At 43.2% G+C, this 25,099-nt stretch overlaps 1 protein-coding gene across 1 annotated transcript in view; it reads left to right on the top strand.

The window, feature by feature from the left end:
• Positions 1–25,099, top strand: part of LOC104509385 (activating molecule in BECN1-regulated autophagy protein 1-like) — a 31,824-nt gene that overhangs the window by 6,631 nt on the left and 94 nt on the right. Inside the window, 4 exon segments of the mRNA XM_010151317.1 lie at positions 1–106; positions 17,241–17,327; positions 25,023–25,096; position 25,099. The exon segment at positions 1–106 is cut by the window's left edge and continues 34 nt beyond it; the exon segment at position 25,099 is cut by the window's right edge and continues 94 nt beyond it. Coding sequence (XP_010149619.1) covers positions 1–106; positions 17,241–17,327; positions 25,023–25,096; position 25,099 — 268 coding nt within the window.

Below are 25,099 nucleotides of genomic sequence, written 5' to 3'. Positions count from 1 at the left end.
AAAGAGTTTACAGCCAGTCGGCTTCAAGCAGACCTGGGAATGTATCACAGGAGGCCTTAAACCAGGAAATGCCTGAGGAAAGCTCAGAGGAGGATTCACTCAGGAGGTAAGATATATGCTTGGCCTTCCTCCTCTTTTTTTTTTTTTTCTTAAACCTTTCCCATCTAGTCTGAGTCTTTCAGTATTTTCAGAGTTAAAAACCTTTTCTCATGTGGTCATGTGCTATTTATGTAGATGAAAATAGAGATTTTGCATAGATGTCTTCTATAGCTGTCATTGTCATGCTGCAGATAGGCTCTGAGGGTGTCTGTAAGGACAAACGCCAGACCTCTCAGTGGGAAAGGACAATGATAGTACAGACAGGCAAAAGTATGGGCTCTGGCAGCAGATCTCTGGTGTGAACTGTGTTCCTGGTGTTTCCCAGACACTGCAGAATGGTGGGAACACGGGATGTGCTATGCTGTCCTTTGTGCCCCATACCACGCGTGTGCTGCACACGGAGAATCTGCCCAGGGTGGGCATGGAAAATTGGGTACGGGTAGTGAGAACTGCTTCCTTGAGTACTGTGTCTTGTTGAGGTTGTAGTTGTTAAGTTGGAAGGGTTAACAACTGTTTGCTTCGTGTTGCCAAAAAGTCCGAGCTCTGTGTCAGTGGTCTGGGCGTATACCTTAGTTGCCAGTCTTCGGTCAAACCCATGCATTTTGCTTGCCTTTGATGAATAGGTAAGTCTTGAAAGTGGCTTCTACTGATGTGAATCTAGGATGAATGGGTTAGGGGTATGCTGATCACTGAAAATTTTAGGCTCTGCTATATTCTTTTTTAAGAAGGTGATTCTTTTTTGGAAGGATTTTATTTTTTTAAAAATACTTCAGATGTGTAACAGGAAACAGAATGAGCCAAATCCAACGTTGCACTGGGAATGACTTGTGCTTTGGTTAAGGTGTCTCTGTTGGTTTGTGTGGACAATTCGGCTACACCGGTACTTTGGATAGGGGTTCTCTACTTGGTTTTAGTTTGACATCCTCTGTCAAGTGGTTTGTGCGCTTATCAAGAAAGGTCCAGTCCTGCTGTTTCTTGGGAGTGGATGCTTTGTTCTGTAGGAAAGCGAAGTTTGTGGATTGGATGCATGGGTAACTGACTTGACTGAGGAGGCTTTGTACACAAGAGTGCCTGAGGAAAGGGAATTCTTTCCTTCTTCCTGCAGATAAGCTGATTATACCCAGGCTGGAAAGGTGGCTGCCTATCTTGTTGCTGTAGTTGCATAGCAAATAAGTGGTGGTGATCATGAAATTATTCATTTGCTTCTAAATCCGTGCCCCATTTTTTTTTTTTTTATAGCCATCCATAATGATAGTCTCAAGATAATTACATGGTAACTACTTTCTTGGGCCTGAACTTACATGCTGTTAATTTAAATCAGATATCCTCTAGTCCCCTATTAAAGGACAGAGAGGTGAGAAGGAGCTGACAAAATTTTCTTTAAAATGGCACTTTAATAAGTCTTGCTTTATCTTTCTTATGAATTACTCTCCACTGTGTTGCTTGTTCTCTGGGCCATCAGAAGTAATGGGGGAAAATAACCTTTTTAATGATCAGGCAGCTGGCACATATTTGGACAGTGAGGTGTGGTGGGATCTGTAGATGTCATCTTTTCTGTCGTACAATTTAAAAATGCCCTGAGGCATGTAACTTAGTCCACCCCAGCGCAGGAGCTGGATGGGTTGTTGGCTGGCAACTGGAGTCCTGTGGCTAAATCTCTGGATCACTTGGCCTGTTGCGGTTGCTGGTGGCTGTAGCATCCATGCAGGGTTCGTTGCCTACCCGGTTGCCTGTGAAAACAGGTGCTTTTTGCCAAGACATTAATTTGGAGTGTGTATTTCGATGCATGAGCTTAATTCCTGAGGAATTTCTCTAAAATGAAACCTTTAGTGAAACCTTTCTGGCAGAGGTTGCTGAGAAAGCTGATAAGGACTCTCTTGTTTTTCCAGTCTCCCACTTCTGTTATCAGGCTGATTTTCAAGAACAGGCTTGGGAGGGGCTTCTGCTTCCCTTCTAACTGAAGTTAAAGTAACTGTAGGGTAGGGAGGTAAGGAAGCTGAGAGCAGGGAGCAGTCTGGTATTAAATGCTCCTGGCAATTTCCTTGAAGTAAAACTTCATTTCCTTTCCTGTTAAACATGCTGGGTGGACTTGAGGGGAGCTTTATGAAATCTTTCCCCTTAAAAGGAACCCTGCATGTGGGATAGCTATATCCTGCAGCTGTAATTTTTTTTCACTTCTCAAACTAGCTGTTGTTACTGCTCTAGAAGGAAAAAAAAAAGTCAGCAAGCACCCACTTACATGATTTTTTGTTTAGAATGAACACCCTCAGGTCCAGCATTCTTGTCTCCCAGGCCTAGGGTGTGCTCCCACAATTGGAAGTGTTGGAACCACTCCTGCACAGCATGGTCCAAGATGTCTATTAGCCTTTGCAGCCGCAGAAGCGTGCAGAGGTGGTGACTAAGGTTCGTAAGATGTAAGCCCTGTAATGCTGGAAGTGCTGGGGAAGTATTGGAGGGAGGGTAAGCCTTCAAGCCTGAGGGTGCAACTGATAGCTGCATATACACTTCCCATCGGTGTAGTTTTGTGCCTCTGGACCTCAGGTTAGCTCTTAGCGTTGGGGAACCATGCATGGATTTGCTCGTAACCTCTTTTATATTCTGTTCTTCTTTGTTTCTCCATTAGATGTCCTCATTGGGCAATTGAGCTCTGTATTCAAAGGCCCGCTGAAAAGATAAAAATTGCATCTGGAAACCCTGCGTGTATGTTCTCATTCCCTGTCTGGGGGCAGGATCCATTCCTTGACCTGGCTTTTGTGGCTGAGAAGTAGCTTGCTGGGAAGGATACTGCCATAAAGGGTCAATTAAGTTAATAGGTAGTTTAATGAAGGCTGTTCCTCTTTGAGTTCTGTTGATGCAGCTATGCCAGCTGGGTAGGGAGAGAATTCTGCTCTTTCTGATGGTGCTGGGCTAATTATCTTGGGCTAATGATGAAGGGATTAATAAGCATGTAATGAAGCCATTCCTGACTAACAACTCTGGCACCTCTATTAGGCAGAACGTGTCACTGAGAGCATTGGCAGGACAGCGGTTCTGTCACATTCAGCTTGGCCTGAAAGCAGCATGGGTGCCAAGCTCTGCGCTTCTTGAAGCAGTGTCAGTGAGGTATGAAATCGGGGAAAGTTTATGGTCTACCTTAAGCAGAGGTCGGTGAGACTGAGCTTCAGCTTTTCTGAAGCTTTCCAGGCTGATAACATTAATTCAGATGTAGGTTTTTTCCCCTGTGGATCTATCTTTGCCTCACTTCTAACATCAAAGTGAAAAGCGTCTCAGAAATCTCTGAAGTTGTCATGTGAAATGTGCTGCATAAAATTGGCTTTAGAAGCTATTGGCAAGATCTGGATGAAGGAAAGATAATTGAGCAACAGATGATAGCTAGTTTAATTTTTCTATAACTTCCTGTTAATTAAAAAATGGGTTGAGGAAGCATTGTGTCAATACTGTAATCTTAGTGAGGGAGAAGAGCCTGTAAGTACTTTAAGCCATTGTTGCTTTGTGGGCCAGTTCAGGTTGATAAGGAAAAGTTGATCAGGGAATAAAAGAGTATTCTTCTAGTCAGCTCCTTGTTTGAGACGAGTAAAGAAAATTATATATAAAATCCTAGCAGTGGTCTCCGCTGAGATATATTTCAGCTCGTCAATTAATGATAGGTACAGTGCAGTGCTGTCTAATAAAACCAATCCACATCTTCAGATGCTACCTCTTTGCCTGTTTTAATATGACTCGAGTGATATTTACACAACTAGTTTGTTACTTCACAAACAAGAAAATCCTCTGGTTTTAAATCCAGTGGTGTTTCTTGGTATGACCAAGGAGCAAGTAATGCCATATGTGTCCCTGTAGACATATTTCAAACCTTATTCTGTGAAACAATCCCTGGAAGGGGGAAAAAGAAATACACAAAGGGAAACTTGTCCTCTAAGCATTGAAGGTTTAGCTGCTTATAGTATACTAAGGGGGCAATTCTGCAGTTGTTTACCTGTCTGTTTTGACTAGGGATTTGAATGAATTACTGCAGGTGAAAAGATGAGCCCTGTCCTATTGCCAGGCAGGTTTGCATAAAACCTGTGTTTCATGAGGAAACACTTGCTACCCTTATTCTTCCATTAGGAAGCTTTGTCTGGCAATTAGGTTAAACTTCTCTAGCCGCTCTGTTGCACTCATTCCAGAGGTCAAATTCTGTAGGCTGTAGTATGAGTAACTTCTGTGCCCGTGTCTTATGACTGCATGATGTTTTTGCTTTGCCCCACCTGTTTAGTTCGGCAGACAAGATAGACTATTCAAGTTACCTGAAAATCTGAGAAGTCTTTTGAACCATCCTGGGTGATGGTTTTGCCATGCACACAGGTAGGAAAGGAGTGTGTGTGAGGTGAGGGAGTTTGTGTTGCCTGGCGGCACTTGTATGAACTCCTTTACTTTGTTTGTGAGTGTATAAAATGCAGAGTCCACAGTGCTGTGCAAAGAGTTGGCGTGCTGAAGTTGCACAGCTGACTGAAGGCATTGCTTTCTGATGTGTGTAACCCCATGCAGTGTGCACAAAGTGAAACGTTCAGACCAGCTTCCCCGGAACAATCTAACACGGTCCAGGGTGAAATTTCTGTCTGCCAGCTCTCCTCTGAGGACTGAGGTCCCTCCTGCCTGCGTTCTTGCTGTGTGATGTGAACCCATTTTTTTTTCCTGAGCTAAAATTGCGTGGCACGTAGCAATCTGGGATTTCCGTCTAGGTGTGATGGGAAAGCGGTAGTGTTACGAATGTGATCCAGTCATCGGTGCTACACCTTGTGAGCGAGTTTGGTTGTGTTGCCTTTCCCTTCGGAAGGTATAAATGTTCTAGCCAAAGACAGACCTCTGCCCAGCTCCTGTCAGGCACGTGGAGGCCTGGAGCGACAGCAGGAGCGGCAGGGTGGAAGCGATGGTACAGTTCTCACCCGCCCGGGCAGTGCAGGGACTCCGGCTCCTATCACGTCTTTATTCGGCCTTTCTGGCAGCACGTAGCTCTCCATACAGACAGCAGGTATGAAAAACACCTCCTCTGTTCCCTTTTGAATTTGTGGGAACTTGTTTCACTTCCATATTGCTTTGCTGCCACAAGAGGGTAATGTTGCTTTTGCTCCTTGCTTTCCTCATCTTGCAGAGCCAGAAAGTTTCTGAGCTCTTGGGTGAAGAAAACAAGGTAGCTTGAGGACCACCACCTGCCCCCACTGCTAAATTGCAGGTTATCCTCCTTCGTTACCATACATTTGCAAGTATTTCAGAGGTACGAATGGGCATCCTGAGGGGAAATGGCTCTGATACAGAATGCAAACACGGGAGCAGATTATCCCCTTGGCTTTTGTAAAGGTTTGAAAGGGCCAGATGTGAAGCAGGTATTTTGTCTTTCTGACATGGAAATGCCCACGAGTTAGAGCTGTAAAGACCATCTTTGCACAATTTGTCTGGACTTCTTGCTCGTTGCCTGCCAAGCCTGGAGCAGACCTTTCTTTGCAGTCTGCTTTCTCAAAGGTGGTGTTTGCATTTAAATGGTTGCTCATCCTTCCTCCGAAGGCTTCTATAACGTGGGGCTTATTTTCTGGAGGAATGCTTGGCAGATGTGGTCTGGAGTTTAAGCATCACCTTTTCCACGGGGCTGTGCTTATTTTCTCACTCAAGTATGCCTTGAACTATTACCTACATTTTTAGGCTTTTCTGTAAGAAGGCTGTGAATATGTTTGGAGTTTTTCTTCGATGCAAATAGGCATGGTTTCCTCGTGGCCAGGAACCCTGCCTCTTCTGGTTGTAAATTGTAGGTACGGTGGTGGCTTCTAGTTAAACTGGGACCAGTCTGTGGCTAAAGTAGATTGACGAGAGGAGGAATGCTCCCAGTCCTGCCCAGCAATGGCGAGCGCCGTATGTAAAAGGAAAAAAAGTACAGTCACTTTTACAGCTTGTTCTTGAGTTCCTACTGGAGCCTGAGCTTCTGATGTGCTGCTCTGGTTTCTGATTTTAATGATCAGGTTGTTCAGTTCGCTGCAAATATTGGCTTCAGGTAGCTTTCTCACTGTGTAAAGCACTGAATGAAAAGGTGCATGTCACTCATATCCTGGCCTTAAAAACAAAACAACCAGACTGTTTGCTTGCACCCTGCTGTGGGTACAGAGTTGCCTACCAGGAGACAGTTATGTGACTGTAACTTACCATCAAAATAAGAGAAGAGGGTTGTGCTGCTACCTTTCCATTTTTAGGGGGAGGGAACTAAAGCAGGAGGCAATTATCTTACCTAAAGCTACCATATGCATCTTGTTGTGGAGACAGAACACATACCTGGTGTATTCCATTTTGCTTTGTTCCTTATTTCACAAAACCCACATTGTTACTATTTTTTCCCCCAATTGCTTACAGCAGTTGTCTTGCTTATTGAAGGATTTAAGGTCTGTTGCAGCAGTGATGAGTTCACTGAAAGAGGGGGACTTGAGCGGGAGGAGGGTACACCTCTAAGCTGTGGAGAAGGGTGGCAGCAGCGTGGTCCTGGCTGCTCAGACCACACAGCCGCAGAAACGTGACCTGTGCCAAATCTAAATGTGTTTGCCCAATATAATTTCTCCCCCCCCATTATGTTCACGACCATTACCTGTGGAAACCTTGCTAGCCTGGTGTCCTGGCATTTGTAGTTTGGGCTCAGCTTTTTGTTTAAACTTAGTGTGTAGACCTTACCTTGCTGTGGAAAGAAGGATTTTCTGACAGCCTTGTAACCTCCATGTGTAAAGTGATAGTTGGAAAAGTTTATGCTGTGCTGTTTTCAGGCTTGGTCAGAAACAATTCCAAAGATGCTTGTTAATTCTTGAAAATGATGGTGATAGAGATATTACTTATCTCAGTAGTTAGTGAGTAACAGTGGGGTAAATAGAAGTTATGAAGGGGGTTTGCAGGCAGAGACAAGAGGTTCAGGTTTGTGTCTGTGGAGAAGGCCAAAACTGTGGGGTAGTGGAATGATTTCTGGAAATGTTAGCCTAGACACACAGGAATGTAACAGTGGGGTAAATAGAAGTTATGAAGGGGGTTTGCAGGCAGAGACAAGAGGTTCAGGTTTGTGTCTGTGGAGAAAGGCTTGAGGGGAGAAGGCCAAAACTGTGGGGTGGTGGAATGATTTCTGGAAATGTTAGCCTAGACACACAGGAATGAATGAAGAACTAATTTGTGAGCACCAGACATGAAGTGATTAGTCTGAAGATGACTTGAACATTTAGTCATGATAATAATGTGTGGTGATGGGTGAGATGTGCAGGTTGTGGACAGACTTGGCAAATATTGTTTGCTTGGCCTTCTCTAAAAATGGAAAATGCAGATGGGTTTTATCATGAGAATGTAACCACAGCCTGAAGTGTAGGAGAAGCTGCCATGATCCCTAAGTGGTCAGTTGATGTGTACATGAGCACTGAGGTTATTGCTGCTGCCTTTCCAGCTTTGGTTTGGGTTGTTTGTGGGGTTTTGTGTGTGTTTTTTGTGGTTCCCCCCCCCATGTGGGCAGGAAAGACTGTTCTACTGCTGTGGTAGAAGTTGGGAGTTCTTGAATGTGCTGGTAGTTGTTCTGTAGAAGAGCAAGTGAAAGAGGTACCTGTTTTCTTTCACGAAGGTTCCTCCCCCTTGCTCGTTTCCTGATTTAAGAAAAACATAAGGTTGCTAGATCCCTTTTACTTCATTACTGAGAGTTGGTGGGGGAAAAAATTATGCCCTGTGCTTTCCCTCTTGCAGTGACTAATAGAGGCCAATCCCTGCCGCCGAGCTTCCCCGTGCACTTCTGAAAGCTGAGCATGTGCAGTCATCACCAAATTTGCAGAAAGGCTTAAGCCTTCTTTTCTTTCTCTGGGCCTCAGTTTAAATACACAGCAATAACTGTAGCACACAGAAAGTGCCTTTTACCCATGTTACTCTTGCAGCAGCTTGGCTTGCAAATGAAGCAGGTATAGAAATAAGTGTGCTTTCTCAAATTCCTTCATGTTTTTTCCCCAGTCAAACCACTCCCCTTCTTCCACCTCTTTTTTTTTTTTTTTTGGTAGTCCAGGCCTAGCAATGAGGTGTTCATCTGTAAAAGAAGTAAGTAAGCCTTGTTTCTCTGCAGCCTCCAGGAAACTGAGACCTGTTTCCGTACAAGTGTCTGTCTCTGGCATTGTTCTGGGACTTGCCTTTGTGTTCACCTGCTCCAGCATGGCAGCAAGGGAACTTGTTGAAAACGAATTCCAGTGATGTTTCTTAATGAGGATGAAAGAGGTAGATGCTTCCAAACTGGCTTACTTTTGTGCTTCTACAAAGAAGTAACGACATCCAGAGTTGGGTGGGTTGTGGTGTGTGTGTTTTGGTTTTGTTTTGTTTTTTTTTTCTTTTGAGGCCTGTATGAGATGACCGTACAACAAAGATACTAGATAAACACAGATTGCTTAGAAGTTGAAAGACATCTGACTTCAAACAGATAGCTATTTGAGGATACCATAAAACATACCAGTTCTCAGCTTTCCTACAGACAGGGAAGAAGTGTGAATAGCTTCCCTCTCTTGAAAGCCGGCCTTTATTAGGTTGTCTGTCTCCTCTGCTGTCTGCACATGGCTTCCCTGCGGCCTCCTGATCCAGCTGCCACAGGGTGGGTGGCATGTCCTGACAAGCTCACTTGACAACAGACCAAGTCAGGTTTTTACTTAGATGCACTGAGCTCGTGTACTTGTAGTCTAGGGGATGATGCTCAATTTATGGTTGTGGTCTTTGACGTGCTTCAAGTATCTAGCTGTCATTCCTAGAGCTTGTTGTCTGCCTTTAGATAAGTAATGTTAAAACAATCTCTTAGTTTTGGTTTGGTTTTGGTTTCCTTTTGCCAAGAAACAAGTTATGGGCAGGCTCTCAGACCTTATGTTTCACGCCAGCTTGCTCAGCTAAAAGCTTCCTTGAGTGCAGGGAGGAGCTGGAGATGTTGTCAGTATAGTGTGCCTTTTTTATGTTAATACAAGCCCTTAATCGATAGATGTGCAGTCACTTACATATATTGCGTTGGTGCACTCATTCTTCACGCTCTTTATAAATGCACACAGCACGGTGTGCCTGGGGACAATGTGCCCTCATCCAATTATTCGCTCCTTATTACAGAATCTGGGTTGGAGAACTTGCAGTAGAGCAGCGTGCATCTACTCTGGGCCTGGAGCAAGAGGGGAGAGAGGGACCTGTGATGTGACTCAGTAATATAGCTGCAACCAAAATAGTGATGACTTCAGATTTCTCCAGTTGAGTGGTTCTGGTCTGTTGAATAGCTAACATGCATTTTAAACATTTTCCACATACATATTTAACTGATTGTGCCAAATGGCTGTTTGTGTGATGATGTAACTGACCCCCTCCCTTGCTCTTCTTGAGAAAGCACCTGCTGGAACTGAAGGCTGTGAATAAACAGGGTTCATTATCTGCCGGGAAACTTGACTCATTTTTCTGCTTGAAATGCATTAGTATCAAATCCTTCCCCTGTCTTCATGAAGTGGGAGGGCTGGGGTAAGTGGCTGGACTGCCCTGCCAATCATCTGTTGATCTGGCTCTTTTCCTTACTCCAGCCTAAACAAAAGCATTTTAAAGGAAGTGATTGATGTGTGGTGAGACCCCTGTTTTCATAGCCTTAGAAGCCCATGTAAAAAACGATACGGCTTCTGCCCCCTCAGGAAAGACACCTCCTCTGCAATTCCCTATGGAGAAGCAGGAGCCCTGTGTAATTATCCCAGAAGCTGACGCAGATCTGCGTGTGTGGGTAAGCAATTTCTGCTGTCCACATAATCTGTGGTGTTGGGAACTCCCAGAACAAGAGGAATTTGAAGTAGATATTATACACACAAAGGCAGGTAGAAAAGCCCTCAGAAGGGTAGAGCTGTCTGCAGGCTGGGGGGATTCAGTGTGTTGGCTATGTTCTAGCCATGCCTTCAAGTCTCTTATAACTGGGAAGACTCGGAACCTATTCCCTCTAGCTGAATTTCTGACATAATCACATGTTGCTAAGGGCCTAGATGGAGGAGTACAATATCTGTCTTCAGCTTGGCTAAGCTGCCTGCCCCATTCTGAGCACTGGTATGAAATTGCCACTCTAGGGCAAAACGGCACATGCGTTAGCTTGAACTGATTGAAATTTCTTCTCCCTTTGCTGCCCCTCACGTTTTGCAAGGTTTTTCTTCGTTCTTTTCATGTTAGAGTTGTTGTCAAACTAATCAGTGCTGCCATAGCTGCTCTTTACCCTTTTAGTGTCTATCATGGGTGTGTGCTTTCTCTTGCCAGTTGAAATAATGCACTAATCGCTCCCTGGGTGCTGTATGATGAGGACCTCTGCATAACCCTCACTCATCTTTTGTTCTGATGTGTGGCCTTTGTCAGCAGGTGAAGTCAGAGAGTAACAGGGTGACCTTGGGTTCACTTAACAACAACAACAAAAAAATCTATCTCCTCAGAGCCACTGACCTTCCCTACGATGAGGCTCCAGTGGTGCTGTGCAGCTCCTGCGGCATGAGGTGGTAAATGGAAGTTGAAGTTCTAGGCCGAGCAGAGGTGCAGTAATAGCACAATTCATCATGTGCTATTACTTTTTGTTTAAAGTGAAGCAGGCTTAAAGGGTTAATCATGTTCTTCTTGGAACTCTGCTCCTGGCCTTGTGATTAGAACTTAAATCCCAGTACTTGTTTTGGCTATTTGAACTCTTACCTACGGTTCTTTGTTTCATGTAATGTGCTCCTTTTCCCTGTGCTCCTTCCCAAATGTACTTCTTCCTATCCTGGCTGAAGACGGGACATGCTGTTGGTTTTCTGACTGAGAAATCCTTACAGCTTGTTTTCTACAGGATTCTTGCCCAGAATCAGTGAAGGAGGAAAGCATTTTCTGTGATAGCTTCTGTCCTGTATCAAACCTGTTTCTCTGACATCTCCACACCTCCAGCTGGGGAGGATGTCTTCTCTGGCCCTAGTTGCCCGTCGGAGTTTAGCACAAGTTCTTTCTCACAAACAGTCCAAAGAGTTCTAGAAAAGCCACCTTTGGAACATATCTGTGATCACATACCGCATCCTTGCTGTCACTGCTTTCCCTAAAGAAAGGAAATTTTCTTGCAAAGGGCATTCATTATGTGGAATAACTTAAGTGATGAAAAGAATGCCTAGCAGGGCTTGGATACTCATAATAAAGGCAGCTACCAACTCTTGTTCCTCACTGAGGATGTCGTATAGCAAAGATTTGAATGAGGGGGATGGAAGAGCTAACTCAGAGAACTGCAAACGTGAGTGTTGACATTTTCATCAGTAGTGAAATTCTCAGGGTATATCACTCTTGTATTCACTCTTGTAGCTGGTCTTAAGAAAAGTTTGACTGTTTTGTTTGACTACTTCTATTCTAATCATCTGCTTCTGACCTGTCTTAATTCAAATCTCGATGCCAGTTTAAGTATGTCTAACCATAACTATGTGAAAGCTGAAACAATCTAGAAATGTTAGCTTAGAGGTATCTGAGTAGATTATGTTAAGGACTTAATTTTAGAAATCATTTTTTCAAGCAATCTTTAGAACTGCATACTGATTGCTTTTTTTTATTTTAAGCTTGAATATGAAACTGGTGATAGCTATAGTGTTTTTCTGTTTGACAAGAACTACAAAACTCTTATGGAAAATGAAGCTGTGGAACAAAACGCTTGATGGTTTCTCCTTACATGATTTCAATTTGCTCTTTGAAAGTAGGCAACACAATACAGAGATGTCTGATATAATTTCTCCCTATTCTGAGAAAAGAGAAGCGGAGGGGGAGAAAAACACAAGTCAGTGGATTGGGTTGGTTGAGATTTTTGTTATTTTTCTAGTGTTCTATTGAGGTTATAACTGATTTCCAGGAATTAAATGGGCTTGTTAATAATTGAGCTTCGGATTTGAGGGAGGGTAGCAGTGCTATTGGGGAGCTGGAGAACATTCAGCTGTCTTCATGCTTCAGCTTTCATGTTATCTTTAGTTTAAACATTGCCCTGCCGTACGAGGGCCATTTTAAACTGTTGCTGCTCCTTACATTCATTCCTATGAGGTACCACAGGAGCACATCCATAGGGACAAGCACTCAGGAGAACTGACTGCTGGCTGTAATTTGGAGGGGTGAAAAAGGGACATAATATGAAGTAGTGCGATGATTTCACCTCCAAATGGGCAGTAGAGAATATAAAAGCCTTTCCAGGGAAGGTACAAAACCAGAGGAGGAGACTCACAAGTTGCTGGAGTTATCAGTGGATAAGGATGAATTGCTCTGCCTGGGGCCATAGCTGAAGGCTGGGATGGGGGCAGAGGCAAGAGTGCTTGCTTCTTATTACTGGCTTGTTCTGGTTGTCAGTTTGCAGCAACAGCTTAGGAGGATGGCAGGTGACTGAACACCCTTTTCATTTTAAGGACACTGCCTTTTGGATGGGGAGGGAGGCCCTTCACTTGGTGTGGTGTGGAGAAGCGCTACCCAGTAATGCGTGTGCTGTGACAGCAAATCTAAGGTGGGGTGTAGGAATTGCATATCCTTAGAAACTGTTACTGAGAAGCTTAAATGCAGCAAATGTAACATCTTCTTGAAGCCTGCTGAGATGAATCACTCTGTCCCAAGAGGCTTCTGGTGGTGATCCTCGCCCCCGTGGGGAGCGTGTGGGTACAGTCCAATGGCTGATGCGCTGGGAGGAGGTGACTTCATGACTTCTTTCCCCTTGAGCTGCAGCTTCTGGCATTCAGCTGCTTCATTCCGCAGAAATTTCCCTTTTCTGCTTGCAGGGCCTTGTGTGTGTGCACTCTTTCTCTTGTCTATAACCTGGACGGACCGTGCTTCCTTCCCCCCTCGCTAGCGATCCCTGCTCTTCGCAGATCCGAGGGAACAGGGCGAGTGTGGAGCGGTGGTTCCATAGCTGCGGATGTCTGACAGACAAGGTGTCTGCTGAGATCTCATTGCTGCTGAACAGAGGCAATTTATATCTTCTTGTAGTAGTTTTAATTAAAAAAACAAACAAACAACAACAAAAAAACCCCAACAGAAGACTAAAATCCCCCTCCTCCTATTTTAGCAAGCTGGGCCAGAAGCATCTCTCAGGGTGAGCAGAATTAATCGTCATTATTGTGGCATTGACTGACAACCTGGAGGATGATAATGTGTGATTTTTTTTCTTTTTTTTTAATTTTTTTTTCCTGGTGAGCGGAGGAGGAGAGTGGAAATTGCAGTTTCTCTGTTAATTGTACTTTAGATGTCATCTCTGACAATTTCATATTGTCTAGACGGAGATAGTAGAGCAATTGCTTCCACAGAGCCTAGTGTTAGCCTGTTATACATCTGGGTAGCAAAAATGGGGGGTGTGGGAGAGGAAGAGTGCTCTAAGCTCCAGAAAGGATTCAGGAGTCAAGCAAGATCTACTGAAATGTTTCAGAAGGAGGTGCAAGCATTATTAATTTGTTTGCATGCTTCTCTGTTGGAAACTTGGATGTTTAGTGGCTAGCAGTTCCCTGTAACGCAGCAGCTTCTGTTCATCTATGGATTATGTTTATCTTCCTTAGCAGAATTGCTCTCAACCTCAACATTTACCATGGTAGGACACTGGGCTATGTTACACTTTGGGCTTGCTGAAAACAAGTGCTGTGACTCTGTTCTTGGGCTTTGGGTGGCAAAAGCTATGAATGTGGCACCTCAGACTTGATAGAGTGCAGCATGACTTACTTGAAAAACATTTATCTGCGCCTTCCTGGGGGACAGGAGTTTATACTACCAGTGTCATAGATGGGACACTTTATTGATGATTATAGCAGTGTATCTATTATTGAACCCATTTGTCAGTACCAAATGCATTTGGATCTGTAGCTTGGGCCTCAAGGGCTCAGTCTAGAATGAGTTAGTTAAATAATAGATTTTATTTGTGTTTAGTGCACTGGTTTCAGGACAGATATTGTTGTTCTCTGGAGCATTAAGCAGAGAGATGGTCCATCTGGATCTCATGAGATTGCATGTTGCCTTGTTTTGGGGTTTTTTTGCCTACTCTATGTATATATATCCACCTGTGTATTGCTTTGTGATCTGAGAGGGCACAGTTGTAGGACAATTAAGCTGATTTTAAGCCTGACTGGTAGTTCTATAGCAGTTACTGTTAACTGAATTATCTTTGTCCACCTGACCTGAATGTGGCCTTAGGATGTGGCTTGTGTGCCTCAGTGTGAGGTAGTGCAGGAGCCAAGTTTGGTCTTGGCAGGCTTGGAGGTCTCTGCTGGAAAGGCTGTCTTAGCTGGACTGTTCAACTCTGACAGCGAGGGTCTTGGGAAGTGTGTTTAGGGGAGTGCGTTTGTCATCCCAATCCCCACAACCCGAAACCACTGGTCTTCCTAGGGAGTCCTTCTGCTGAAGGAGGGGCTGCTAGAGCAGCAGCAGCTCTTGTTCCTTTGTGGGGTGGAGTTGCAGCCTGTTCAGATAAAACCACAGGGCTATGAGGCCTATGGGAAGGAAGCCTCTTTACCTGGATGCCTGGACATGCTGTGGCTCAGGCAACTGTTGGTTTGTGTTTTACTAAATTAACACATCACTGCTCATCTGAGGTGCCTGGTACCTGGTAGACCAAGGCTCTTCACGTCTTTATTTCAAGGATCAGGTGAGGTATAAAGGTGAGAACTGTAGCTTCCCTGAAGTGCTGTTCCCAAGCCAAGCAGAGAGACTCCTGGCAGACCTATACTGAGTTACTACAGTGTGCGTCCTTTTCCTGCTTCCATGTCCGTCTGGTGCCCTCTGGTTGGTATACACTTTGTTTTCTTTCAGTGCAACTGCTGGCTGCTTTCTGAAGGTGACTTCTGTAAGTCAATGCTCTTCTTCCTTTCCAAAGGTGAAAAGAGAAATATGGCTGGAGAATACTCCTTTCTAACAGAACCTGTTGGACCATGCAGCATGTACTGGTCATCTTCCCTTGTGGCTCCGATTTTGCTGTGCTTAGTGGATAGACCCTGAAAGGCTGGGAAAGAGGGTGGCATGTGTAGTGCATAGATGCCAAGACTTTTGACAGGGATGATGAGTTTGATTATTTGTGTGGGCATGTTATCAGGACACCGTAGGCGTTGCAGGGAAATGGCATCAAACAAGCTGCTTGGGTTGTGTGTAGCTTGCTCACATCTGTAAAGAGGCAGCTGTGGTTTCTAGGGTTGTGGCCCTGCCAGGATTGGCATTCTGTGGGAGCTCTTTCCTCCCAGATTAAGTCCAGTGATTAGGCAGGATGGTGCAGTAGGGTGGCAGCCTCTGCAGATCCAGGCTGCTTGCCACCTGCTGGTTTTGGAGTGCTCTGCATAAGCAGGTCTGAAGAGCAGGCTTCTAAAAAGCATGTTGATGTTGCAGTGGCAGAGACTGCGTTAGTCTCTGAACTCTGAGCCAGTGGTTTAGAAAGAGGCCAGCTGGCTGAATAGGCCAGCTATTTTGATCTGTCTACCTTTCCCCCACAGAAGGAATAAAAGCAGTTTATGTATAATGCAGGTGAATGGAGGTATACTTCATAGGTGTAGGACTTAAGATATACCTCATAAAGCTTTTGCACTGTTTGTTCTGGATTAAAAGCTTTTGCATATATTGACTTTTATATTTAGAGCAGGAGAGAGGGTTTGGTAAGGCAAGATTGAAGTATGGTAACTTTCTGGGGAGTCAAGGGATTTTTAATATCTAGCAGTGTTGAAGGTTAGAGCTTTTGACTCAATAACCTGGAGAATTAATTAATCTCAAAGTTTTTAGAGATTTAATTACTGTTCTTGAATAAGACATGGTTGCCAGGCAACTTTGTGCCGGAGAGGACAAGATTTCTTGCCTTCTGTAGAGTCCCTCTGCTTTGCAGTAAGTACTGAGTCTCTCAAGCTGACACATGCCTTTCCAAGTAACTGGAGAGATCTCTTGCTGTTTTCTGTATTCTAGATTTATAATGTAAAATTGCAGTTATTTTTTTTTAACTGCTGGAAGGCAGTGAAAAGATGCCTTGAGATCCTGATGAGGGGGCTGCTGCTGGAAAAAAAAATGTCTTATTTGCATTTCTACTGTCTTTATCTGGCTAGAAACAGGAAGTTGGGCATCGATTATATCTAGCCCTGCTTCCTGTGTTGATGCTTGCTGGCCTGCATTGCAAATGCTAACTGTGAATTAGGAGTGTGAGGTTAAAACTGATGGGTTCATATCTTTCTCACCAATTGTGTGTGTGGGTGAATAGAATAGATGTGGTGTTGGACTTCTTTGACTTTCAAACCACAACAGTTTTCTTCTAAATTACAAAGAAAAAATTTTTCGGGAGATCTGAGTCAAATGGACTTGAAAGGGAACTCAGCAGCCTAACAAACTTTGGCAGTTGATTTTTCCACTCTCTGCACCTGCCCCAAGTCATCTCTTGTTAAGCTGATGGCTGCAACAGGCTTGAATGAGTCAGTCTTGAAACAATGACGTCCTCTGCTTTATGCCAAGAAGCTAGATGAGGTGCATGTAGAAGCCAGAGCGGAGGACATGTTCCTGCTATATACTTTTGATTCTGCTGCCTTGGTGACTCAGACTCGCTTCTTGCATATTCAAGCTGTCTGGCTGCATTTGCATACATTTACTTCTTGAGTGAATATTTGGTATCTCTCCCCGTGGCTGATTAAGATACAGAGGAAATGAACATTTTTTTGTAGCTGAAAACCTCTCTTTCTGAGCCTTGAGACTAAGATTGAATATATCTTACTGTGAATAAACCCCAGCGGTGCTCTTAGAACACAGCTAAGCACGTGGACTCTTGGTCCCATGCTCCTTGACCCGTTCCCTGTGTAGCCTTTGAGTAGGGAAGAATTTGACAGATGGCCAAAGCAGCATTAGTGTGTATGGACCTGACAAATGGTGATGACTTACCTCCAAAGGAGAAGTAGCGTCTGCATCTTTCTCTTGAAACTTGGTAGAAGGTTTGAGACCGTTCTTAGTCAAGGGGTTCTTTCTCCTGTGCAGCGAGAGTATTACACTTTGATTAGTTATGTGGTGAAACCACTTACGGCATCAGTGAGTGGTTCAGTATGTTGCAGAATTGTCTGCGCTGATGTTAGAAATAGTCTTGAGGTTTCAGAAAGTAGGGCATGAATAGAGGGGATGTTCCTGAATGGTCTTTGACTTTGTCATTTGTTTTTCCTTTATAGGAGGTTGCTGGAGTCTTCCCTCATTTCATTATCTCGTTATGATGGAGCAGGGTCCCGGGAACATCCGATCTACCCAGATCCAGCCAGGTAAGAGCCAAATGCAGTCTAAAAGCATTTAAGTTGCATGGACAAAAGCATAACTTTGGTATAACTCAACCCTTTGGGAATGGTTCTGTTGAAGGTTATCTTCTAGAACAAGATACTAATATTGTACATAAAACAACTGTTCTTTGTATGCGTTAAGCTGACAAGCCAGAGAAAGAGCAAACAATTAACATCCAAGAACATCTTGGAGCAATTAAACCTTGAAGGGGCAGTTAATCAGAATGTTTTAATGGTGCTCTGTGCACATTGCCAATTTAGCAAGAAAACTCAAGGTTTGTTCCGAAAAATAATGAACACTGGGAAACTGGTGACATAAGCATAAGAGGTTGAGAAGGTTTGATAACAACGGATGAGCCTCCTTGCTTATCAAAAACGGGAGGGTACATGCTCATTAATACCTCTGCAGTGTCTTGTAAGCTAAGGCTTGTTTTGTAAATCAGCAAATGTTTAAAAATCTTGTCCTTTTTGCGAACTTCGCTCATTAAAAGCTCATTATAATACTAAAAATCACGCCCATAGGTCAGAAAGACCCTTGCCCAGGTGAAGACCCTTCCCCTGAGCATGCGTAGTAGTAGAAGTATTGTCAGCAGTATTATAATTGTATGTAAATTACCAATCATCATAAAGAGGGGTAGGCTTGGAAAATTACTAACCCTGAAAGTTTTGTGTGTAAATATAGCGTGTAGAACCCTGTTTGGCGTGCTTGATTTGTGGGAAACCACAGAGCACTCAGCCTTGTGCAACTCTGAAGTAATTATACAGTGTCTCTCCTGAGTGTGTGACTGTTGGCTTATTGCACACCGGCCTATGAACCTGGTTTTTGGACAACAGTTCTAATATCTGGCCCATCTCTTCCTCAGTGACTTGCAACAGGGGCAGGGTGCGGAGTGAATGAGGTAATGCTGTGAAGTCTTGGAGAGAATGAAGAAAAGGGGATTAAATTGGTGTTGAAGTAAGCACCATAAAGATTCCTGAAATCATTTGGGATGGAGAACACTAGGTGGCAAGCAGGGCCAACAGGAAATGAGATGCTATCAATAAATTTGAAATCTCTTTTGAAGAAAAAGAAAAAAACCAAAATAGTCTATTCAGGAGTAAGGGAGAATGCAGTAACGGTAGTTAGGAGCTGATGTGAGCAGACAACGTGCTTGGAAGAATGTAATGTCTCCATAAATGTACCCATATGAGGATGTTAAGTATGCTTAACTAAAAACAAAATACTGACAATTATTTCTGAAGAGTCGTGAATCATTGACATTAGACATGGAAACACCTGTAGTGCTGCCTAATTTCCAGAAGAGGTGGGAGTGTTTCAGAGGACTAGAAAAAGCAAACATGGCAGAGTTATCAAAAATGGAAAAGAGTGATCTTTGCAGTTTCTGCTTAATGTATTAAGAAAGCAACAGATGGGATAATATGACCCACAGACTCTGTCAGAAGAAATGATAGAATCGTGAACAGCAAGCAGCTTTGGAAGCTTTCAAAGAAAAAATCATGACAAATAAGTGTTCTTTAGATGGGTTTAACAAAGCTGTGAATGAGGAAAATTCAGTGAGTGTAAAATATATCTGATCTAGCCTCTTGGGGAAACTCTGGCATAGCTGCATGAATTGAAGGCTATTAGGGTTTATTGTGAAGGAGAGTATAGGAACACGAGTGTGTGAAAATTAAATACCTAAGTTGCTGAAGGAGGTTAATATTTTTTGTTGTTGGGGGTGTTTTTAACCTCATTCTTTTTACATCCTTAAGAATAAAATCTACATTTTTATACAGATGATGCTCTTTAGTACCAAGTTTTGAAATAAAAGGCTGTGTTGCAAACTGGCCACGTAGTATAATTATGCTGGTAAATAACTACTTGCTAACTATTTCTGTAGATAAAGCCTTGTACAGGTGAAATCTTATTAGGCTTTTTTCCATTTATTACAAAGAAAGTTGGTTTGTAAAGATCATTTAAAGGCTCAGGAATGATGTAAATAAAAACATTTGTAGTGAGGTGAAGGTAAGGTGGAATGTGCTACCTATGTGTAAGGTCATTGGGAAATCAACCTAGTTAACTGCAGAGAGTCTTGGCAGCTGCATGTCAGGATGATGCTGATAAATGTAAAAGCTTTCTAAATGGCAATTGATTAAATGACAGGTAAAGGGATGGATTTACCTGGAAAGGTGAAAGTGATATTTTCCAAATGTTAATTAAAAGATATTACTACTTTCTGGTCAGTTTATGAATGCCAAGAGCTGCTAAATGGCTGGAAGTGCACCGTTCCTTATTTCTGGAATGCATAATCCAAAGCAGAGAGATTTATTGAGCAGAGATTGTAAGAACTGATCCTGGTTTTCTGGGAACTGCCTCCTAAAAAAAGAAAAGAAGGGCCTGCGTAGGTTACTGGGAGGTTTTTTCCCTTCTGGCAGATCTCCGCTATGATGAAGCTCAATAAAACGTATGAAAAAGAATCACTGCCTGAGACATTTCCTAGCTTAAGGAGCATTGTCAAAAATATGTTTGTACTTGCAGCCATTTTTGAACCCATATGCTGTTCTTCATGTGACAGTTCAAGTGTTTTCATATTGTGGTAGAAACTATAATAGCTTGAGTTTATAAGGAGCTTTGGAAGAAAAGTCCAGTGTTGAAAGCTCTTCTAAGAGGTTTGATTTGTTCCATTAAGTGTCAGTGTCCTTTTCAGAGTATGAGATTCTTAGGTGCATAATCTGCACAAGCTGGAAGTTTGAGTGGGGTAAGATCAGAGTCTTCTTCCAGAAACCTTACTGGTGTGCTAGGCTAGTAGGATCTTCTTAATTGTGCCTTGAACTTGTTAGAAATTGGGGATGTGATTAAAAGGAGCGTTACTGCATTTTGAGGGTGTTTTTTTGTAGCATCGTAAGTTTGTAAGGGAAAGTTATGACTTTCAGATGTTCCTAAATAACAAAGTGGAAGAGTGAAATAAAAATACAGCTATGTATGTCCGTGTGTGTATGTGTGTTCAAATATATATTAAATATATATATACTTCCTTAAGACCAAGCTGTCTTGAATGGACATTTTTTTTTTTTTTTTAAACTCCATGATCTGAAGAATTTATTTTTAAGAGCGCGTGTTTGTGTGTTTTGTTTCTGCATCTACTGTCTGTAATGGTGCTATATTTGAATAACCTAGGTCAGGAGAGAGGCGGGGAGAACATTTTTTAAAGTTCCCTTAGATGTAGAATTAATATTCCGATGTAGACTGCAGCAGTCTTTCTCAGTGGCCTTGCTGAACTTCTCTAAGGTCAGCCTGGCTGTTCTGTCATTCTCTACAGTTTCCATGTGTGCTGAGCTCAGGAAAAAAAACCTGCGGAGGAATCAAATAAAGCTATCATCAAAGAGCACCTATATTAATTATTATTTTTTAAGTAGAAATACTCAAAGATGCTCCCAGGCTGCATTTATAAAGCATCACAAGGGTGTATAGTAGATACGTCTCTAGACAAAAATCTACCTGCTAGAAGGTTGCTGGGGAAAGAGCCCCTCAGGCTGAACGGTGCCTGTGAGTTGAAGACTTAAGTGGAATGGGAGTAACCAAGAGTTGGTGCCTGCTACTGGCGTTGCCTTCAGCTCAAGGATTGGTGGTATGTATGCCACCATAGGCATCACCAAGGAAATGAATGACACCAATCGGGTGACCCCTTTAAAACACCTCTGCTGGCTCAGAGACCTTTAGAGGAGTGAGCTGTAATGATGTCAGTGAACATCCTGGCTGTCAGCATCAAGGCAGGGCTGATGAGTGGTGTCAGTACTTCTCAAGTGTTGGGGAGCCTGGGGCTCCACACAGCGTCAAGCGCTCTTGGGTGCAGATATGCCAATTCTTGTGGCTGTCTTGGGAACTGGGTCTACATATTCTCCAGTTGGTGTTCTTATGATTTCCAGTTATTTATTTAATTCCTTAGAAAATTCTAAAATGGGTGAGGGTGAAGGGAAGCAGTCTTTGAGGGGTGGGGGAGGGGAGGAAATCATGTTGTCCATCAGTATGCTCTGCTGGTTTGGCTCTCTGGCTGTAGCTGAGGACACTGTGCAATGTAGCATGTTGCTCTTCAGTACTCATGATGCCATTTAGAGTGGGATACTTGAACTTTACTAATGCTAGCAAAGCATTTCCTTCCATCCGTTCCATTTCTTGCTGGCCAGCTAGCAGCACTGGGTGCCTCGAGAATGCACTGCATCTCAAAGACAAGGTGGTTGGTTGAGGAAGAAGCTGTTTGGTTCTGGTGGTTGCGCTGCAGCGTTTCTCCCGCTCAGTGCCTTGTTGTATAGTCGTAGCCGCTCCTCTGAGCCGCCAGCTCCAGTAAATGGGGTCCGGTCACCTCAGAGACTAGGTTACTTTGGCTCCTGTGGTGTTGTCAAACACAGCCTACTGGCCTGTGCACGCGAACTTGATTTAAGAGTTGCTGGATAACCTCTGTCTGGGTTTTGCTACTGCTGTGTTAGAAGCACAGGTGAGAAATAAAGGGACCAGGCAGCCTGCTGTGACTGGCGTGTGTTCAGCCAGCTCGTAGACTAACTTTGGCCAGGGGCTGATTTACAGTAGTGTTCATTAGCTGAATGAACCGAAGAGATATGTTTAATGTTAACTGGTGTTTCCTGTGCTGCTTTGCAACCTTCTCCTCCCTCCAGAACAGCTAAGTCTCCTGTGCTGGCTCTCAGCTTTGGTTCTGATTTGTGTCATAACTGTATTCCAAAGACAGATACAGCCTGACAAATACAATTTTGGGGGTTTTCTTGTGTATTGTTTTTAGGGGTTTTGTGTGTGTTTTTTGTTGTTGTTGGTTTCCTTTCCCCTGCATGCATTTATCTGCAAAGATTAATTCCTTAGACTATTGCTTTGAATATGTTTCTCCCCTGCCCTTTGTATTTTATCCCTCGCACCTTTCTCTCTGTGTATCAAACGTGAGCTTCTTGTCTTCTCTTTGGAAATCTTTTTCTCAGCCTATCCAGCCTACACTTAGCATGGGCTGTCAGGAAGCTGAATCTGGCATTCATCATCCATTATGGCCAGTCTTTATTGCCTACTCTTCCATGCTCTTCTAACAAGCATCATTGGTTTTTTTTCTCATGATGTGCAGTATAATTTTAGAAGACGAAATGTCTGCAAAACTCATCCTTCATATAATTCTGTAAAACTTGCCCTTGGTGTAATACTAGCAAAGAAAAAAGTTTCAGTGATTACACTGCTGGACTGCTGAGACCACTGTTCATGTTTTCCATTGTTGCCTTGTTTCCATGTTGCTTGCTTTCTCTGTGTCCATATCATGCCATAGACTTATTTCTAGGCATGCACAGAGGCTTTGGCTTATGAAAAAGGCCAAAGAAGAGAACAGCTCCTCATCTATGAGTGCACTGCTATAATGGCTTGATTTTTTTTTTTTTTAATACTTGGCCTATTAAGTCTTCAGGGGAGTAGAAGGAAGTGTTGTGTTTGTATAGCGAAGCCTTCTACCTTATATAAGCACAAACAGCTGTAGCTCGTCAAACGGTGCATAAAAGATCCGTGAGGATTCCAAAACAAACGCTGTGGTTTACCTTACTCTTTTTATGGAGCTTACAGGGAGCTTACCTTGGGGAAGATGCCCTCTGTGTCTGCATGATTTCTAATTCCTTTCTTGCCACCTTCTCTTGTGCTTATATGCTCTGAATGTATGGCAGAATGGGAGATTGAATGAATGTCCTTGATAGGTGTCTGCAGCCAAAACAACACTAATACAATCTATCCCTTGAAGAATTAGTACATTTCTTTCGTGCTGCTCTAGGAAACAGTCTCTACAAATACTATTAAATGTAGTTTTCCATTGAAATGTGACTTTAGGGACAGTAGCAGAGCACTTCATCAGACTGTGTCTGATTGTTTGCCGCTTATGCGGTTGTTGAAGTGAAACTTACACATATATAAGCAAAATATTATTCCCAGTACATTCCTGTAGAATCAGCACAGCTCTGGAAGGAAGAAGAGAATCCAAACAAGTCTTCTAACAATCACATTATCAGAGATGATTATGGAGTTACATTTTTGTTGCTGGTTGTAGAGCAACACAGTGAAACTGTGTGGTATTAGTTGCTATAAATTTAAATGTATCCTTAAGCGTCTTCATCACTGAAGGTGAGATCCACTGTAAGGAGAGATTCCTATAAGGCAAACAGGCCACCTCTCTTTGTGATTGCAAGTGAGTGGGTTTGGTTTTTTTTTTCATCTCCAGACTATCCCCTGGAATTCACTGTTCATTGGAGTATTTTTCTTTTAGTTTTCTTGTTTAAAGCTGTTCCCACTTTCATTGGTAGATTAAAAAGTAGGGCTGCTCTCTCCGTTATCAGCGGCTTGCCCATGGTGCCTTTGCAGGAAATGAGATTGCGTTTTCCTGATCCTGGGAAGTACCAGTCTTGTAACTTGAATTGAATAGGAAAGAACAAAATCAAACACGTGTATGGAGTGGGGGAGAGGGAGCTAGAAGTTAAAGGAATAGACATTTTCATGTCTTAATTACTTGTCGGGAGGTGTGCTGGTGTTGTTGTCATCTCTTCCCCAGATTAGAGTTCAAGTCTAATCCAAATAAAGTTAAAGAAATTATTTTTCACGCATCTGAGGTGTCTGGACTTGAATACTGAGTAACTGTGTCACAGAAAGCATGTGCTAGGAGTTGTGGATATACACAGAGTAGGAAAAGAGTGTGTGGTTTTACCTTGATGTGTTTTACCCCATCAAGGAAGGGGATAATACTGGCAGGTGATAGCTGATGCAAATAAAGTCCAAGTTATGCATAAGATATGTAATGGGTATAAATTGAAATCAGGGAGGTTTATATTAGATGTCAGGAAGAAATTCTTCACAGAGAGGGTGGTGAGGCACTGGAACAGGTTGCCCAGAGAAGCTGTGGATGCCCCATCCCTGGCAGTGTTCAAGGCCAGGCTGGATGTGGCTCTGAGCAACCTGGTCTAGTGGAAGGTGTCCCTGCCCATGGCAGGGGGGGTGGAACTAGATGATCTTTAAGGGCCCTTCCAACCCTAACCATTCTATGATTCTATAAGAGAACTGAGAGTTAATTGCAGAGCAAGGTTTTCCTTTGAGGTGGGATGCAAGGCTTTTATTGCTCCTCTTAACGTGCATCTGGTGGATCTGATGAAGTTGTCACTATGTGAAATCTCTACCATTTGGATTACAAAGCAGTTAGACAAAGCTTTAAACCTATTTTCTTCTGCTTGATACTTTATGATGCTCCCATTACATAGCCTCAAAACAGCAGCACCTTCCTTCAGCGATTATTTGAACACTGCTGCTATTTGGCATCGCAAGCAGAGTTCACATTGGGAGTGGGCTTGATTCTTATCAGGGATCGTTGTGTGAACTGGTAATAAATGAAACAATGGGTTCCAAAGAGTCCTGAGAAGCAAACTGTTCTATGCTGTGGATGAGCTTTTTGTCTGTAGGTACTGTGTAGTGCTTCTGTCTGCACAAGGGAATCACGTTGGAGTACAGCAGATAAGGGGAAAATTACTTCTACTTACTTTCCTTATTTACTCTGTCTTACAGATAAAATGTAAACAGCCAATTATATGATATGCTGTTACTGGCAGGTAAAGCTCAGATGGAAAAATGGGACTGGCTGTCATTCTGTGCCTGTGTACCAAGTGTCTGTATATCTCTCTCTTGCTCAGGTTGTCTCCTGCTGCATATTATGCTCAGAGGATGATCCAGTATCTTTCCCGGAGGGACAGTATTCGACAGCGCTCTA

Source organism: Eurypyga helias, unplaced genomic scaffold (assembly GCF_000690775.1).
Source record: "Eurypyga helias isolate BGI_N326 unplaced genomic scaffold, ASM69077v1 scaffold2475, whole genome shotgun sequence".
Taxonomy (NCBI): domain Eukaryota; kingdom Metazoa; phylum Chordata; class Aves; order Eurypygiformes; family Eurypygidae; genus Eurypyga; species Eurypyga helias.
Note: the sequence above shows the minus strand (reverse complement) of the source record. Positions and strands in the feature narration are given on the sequence as shown.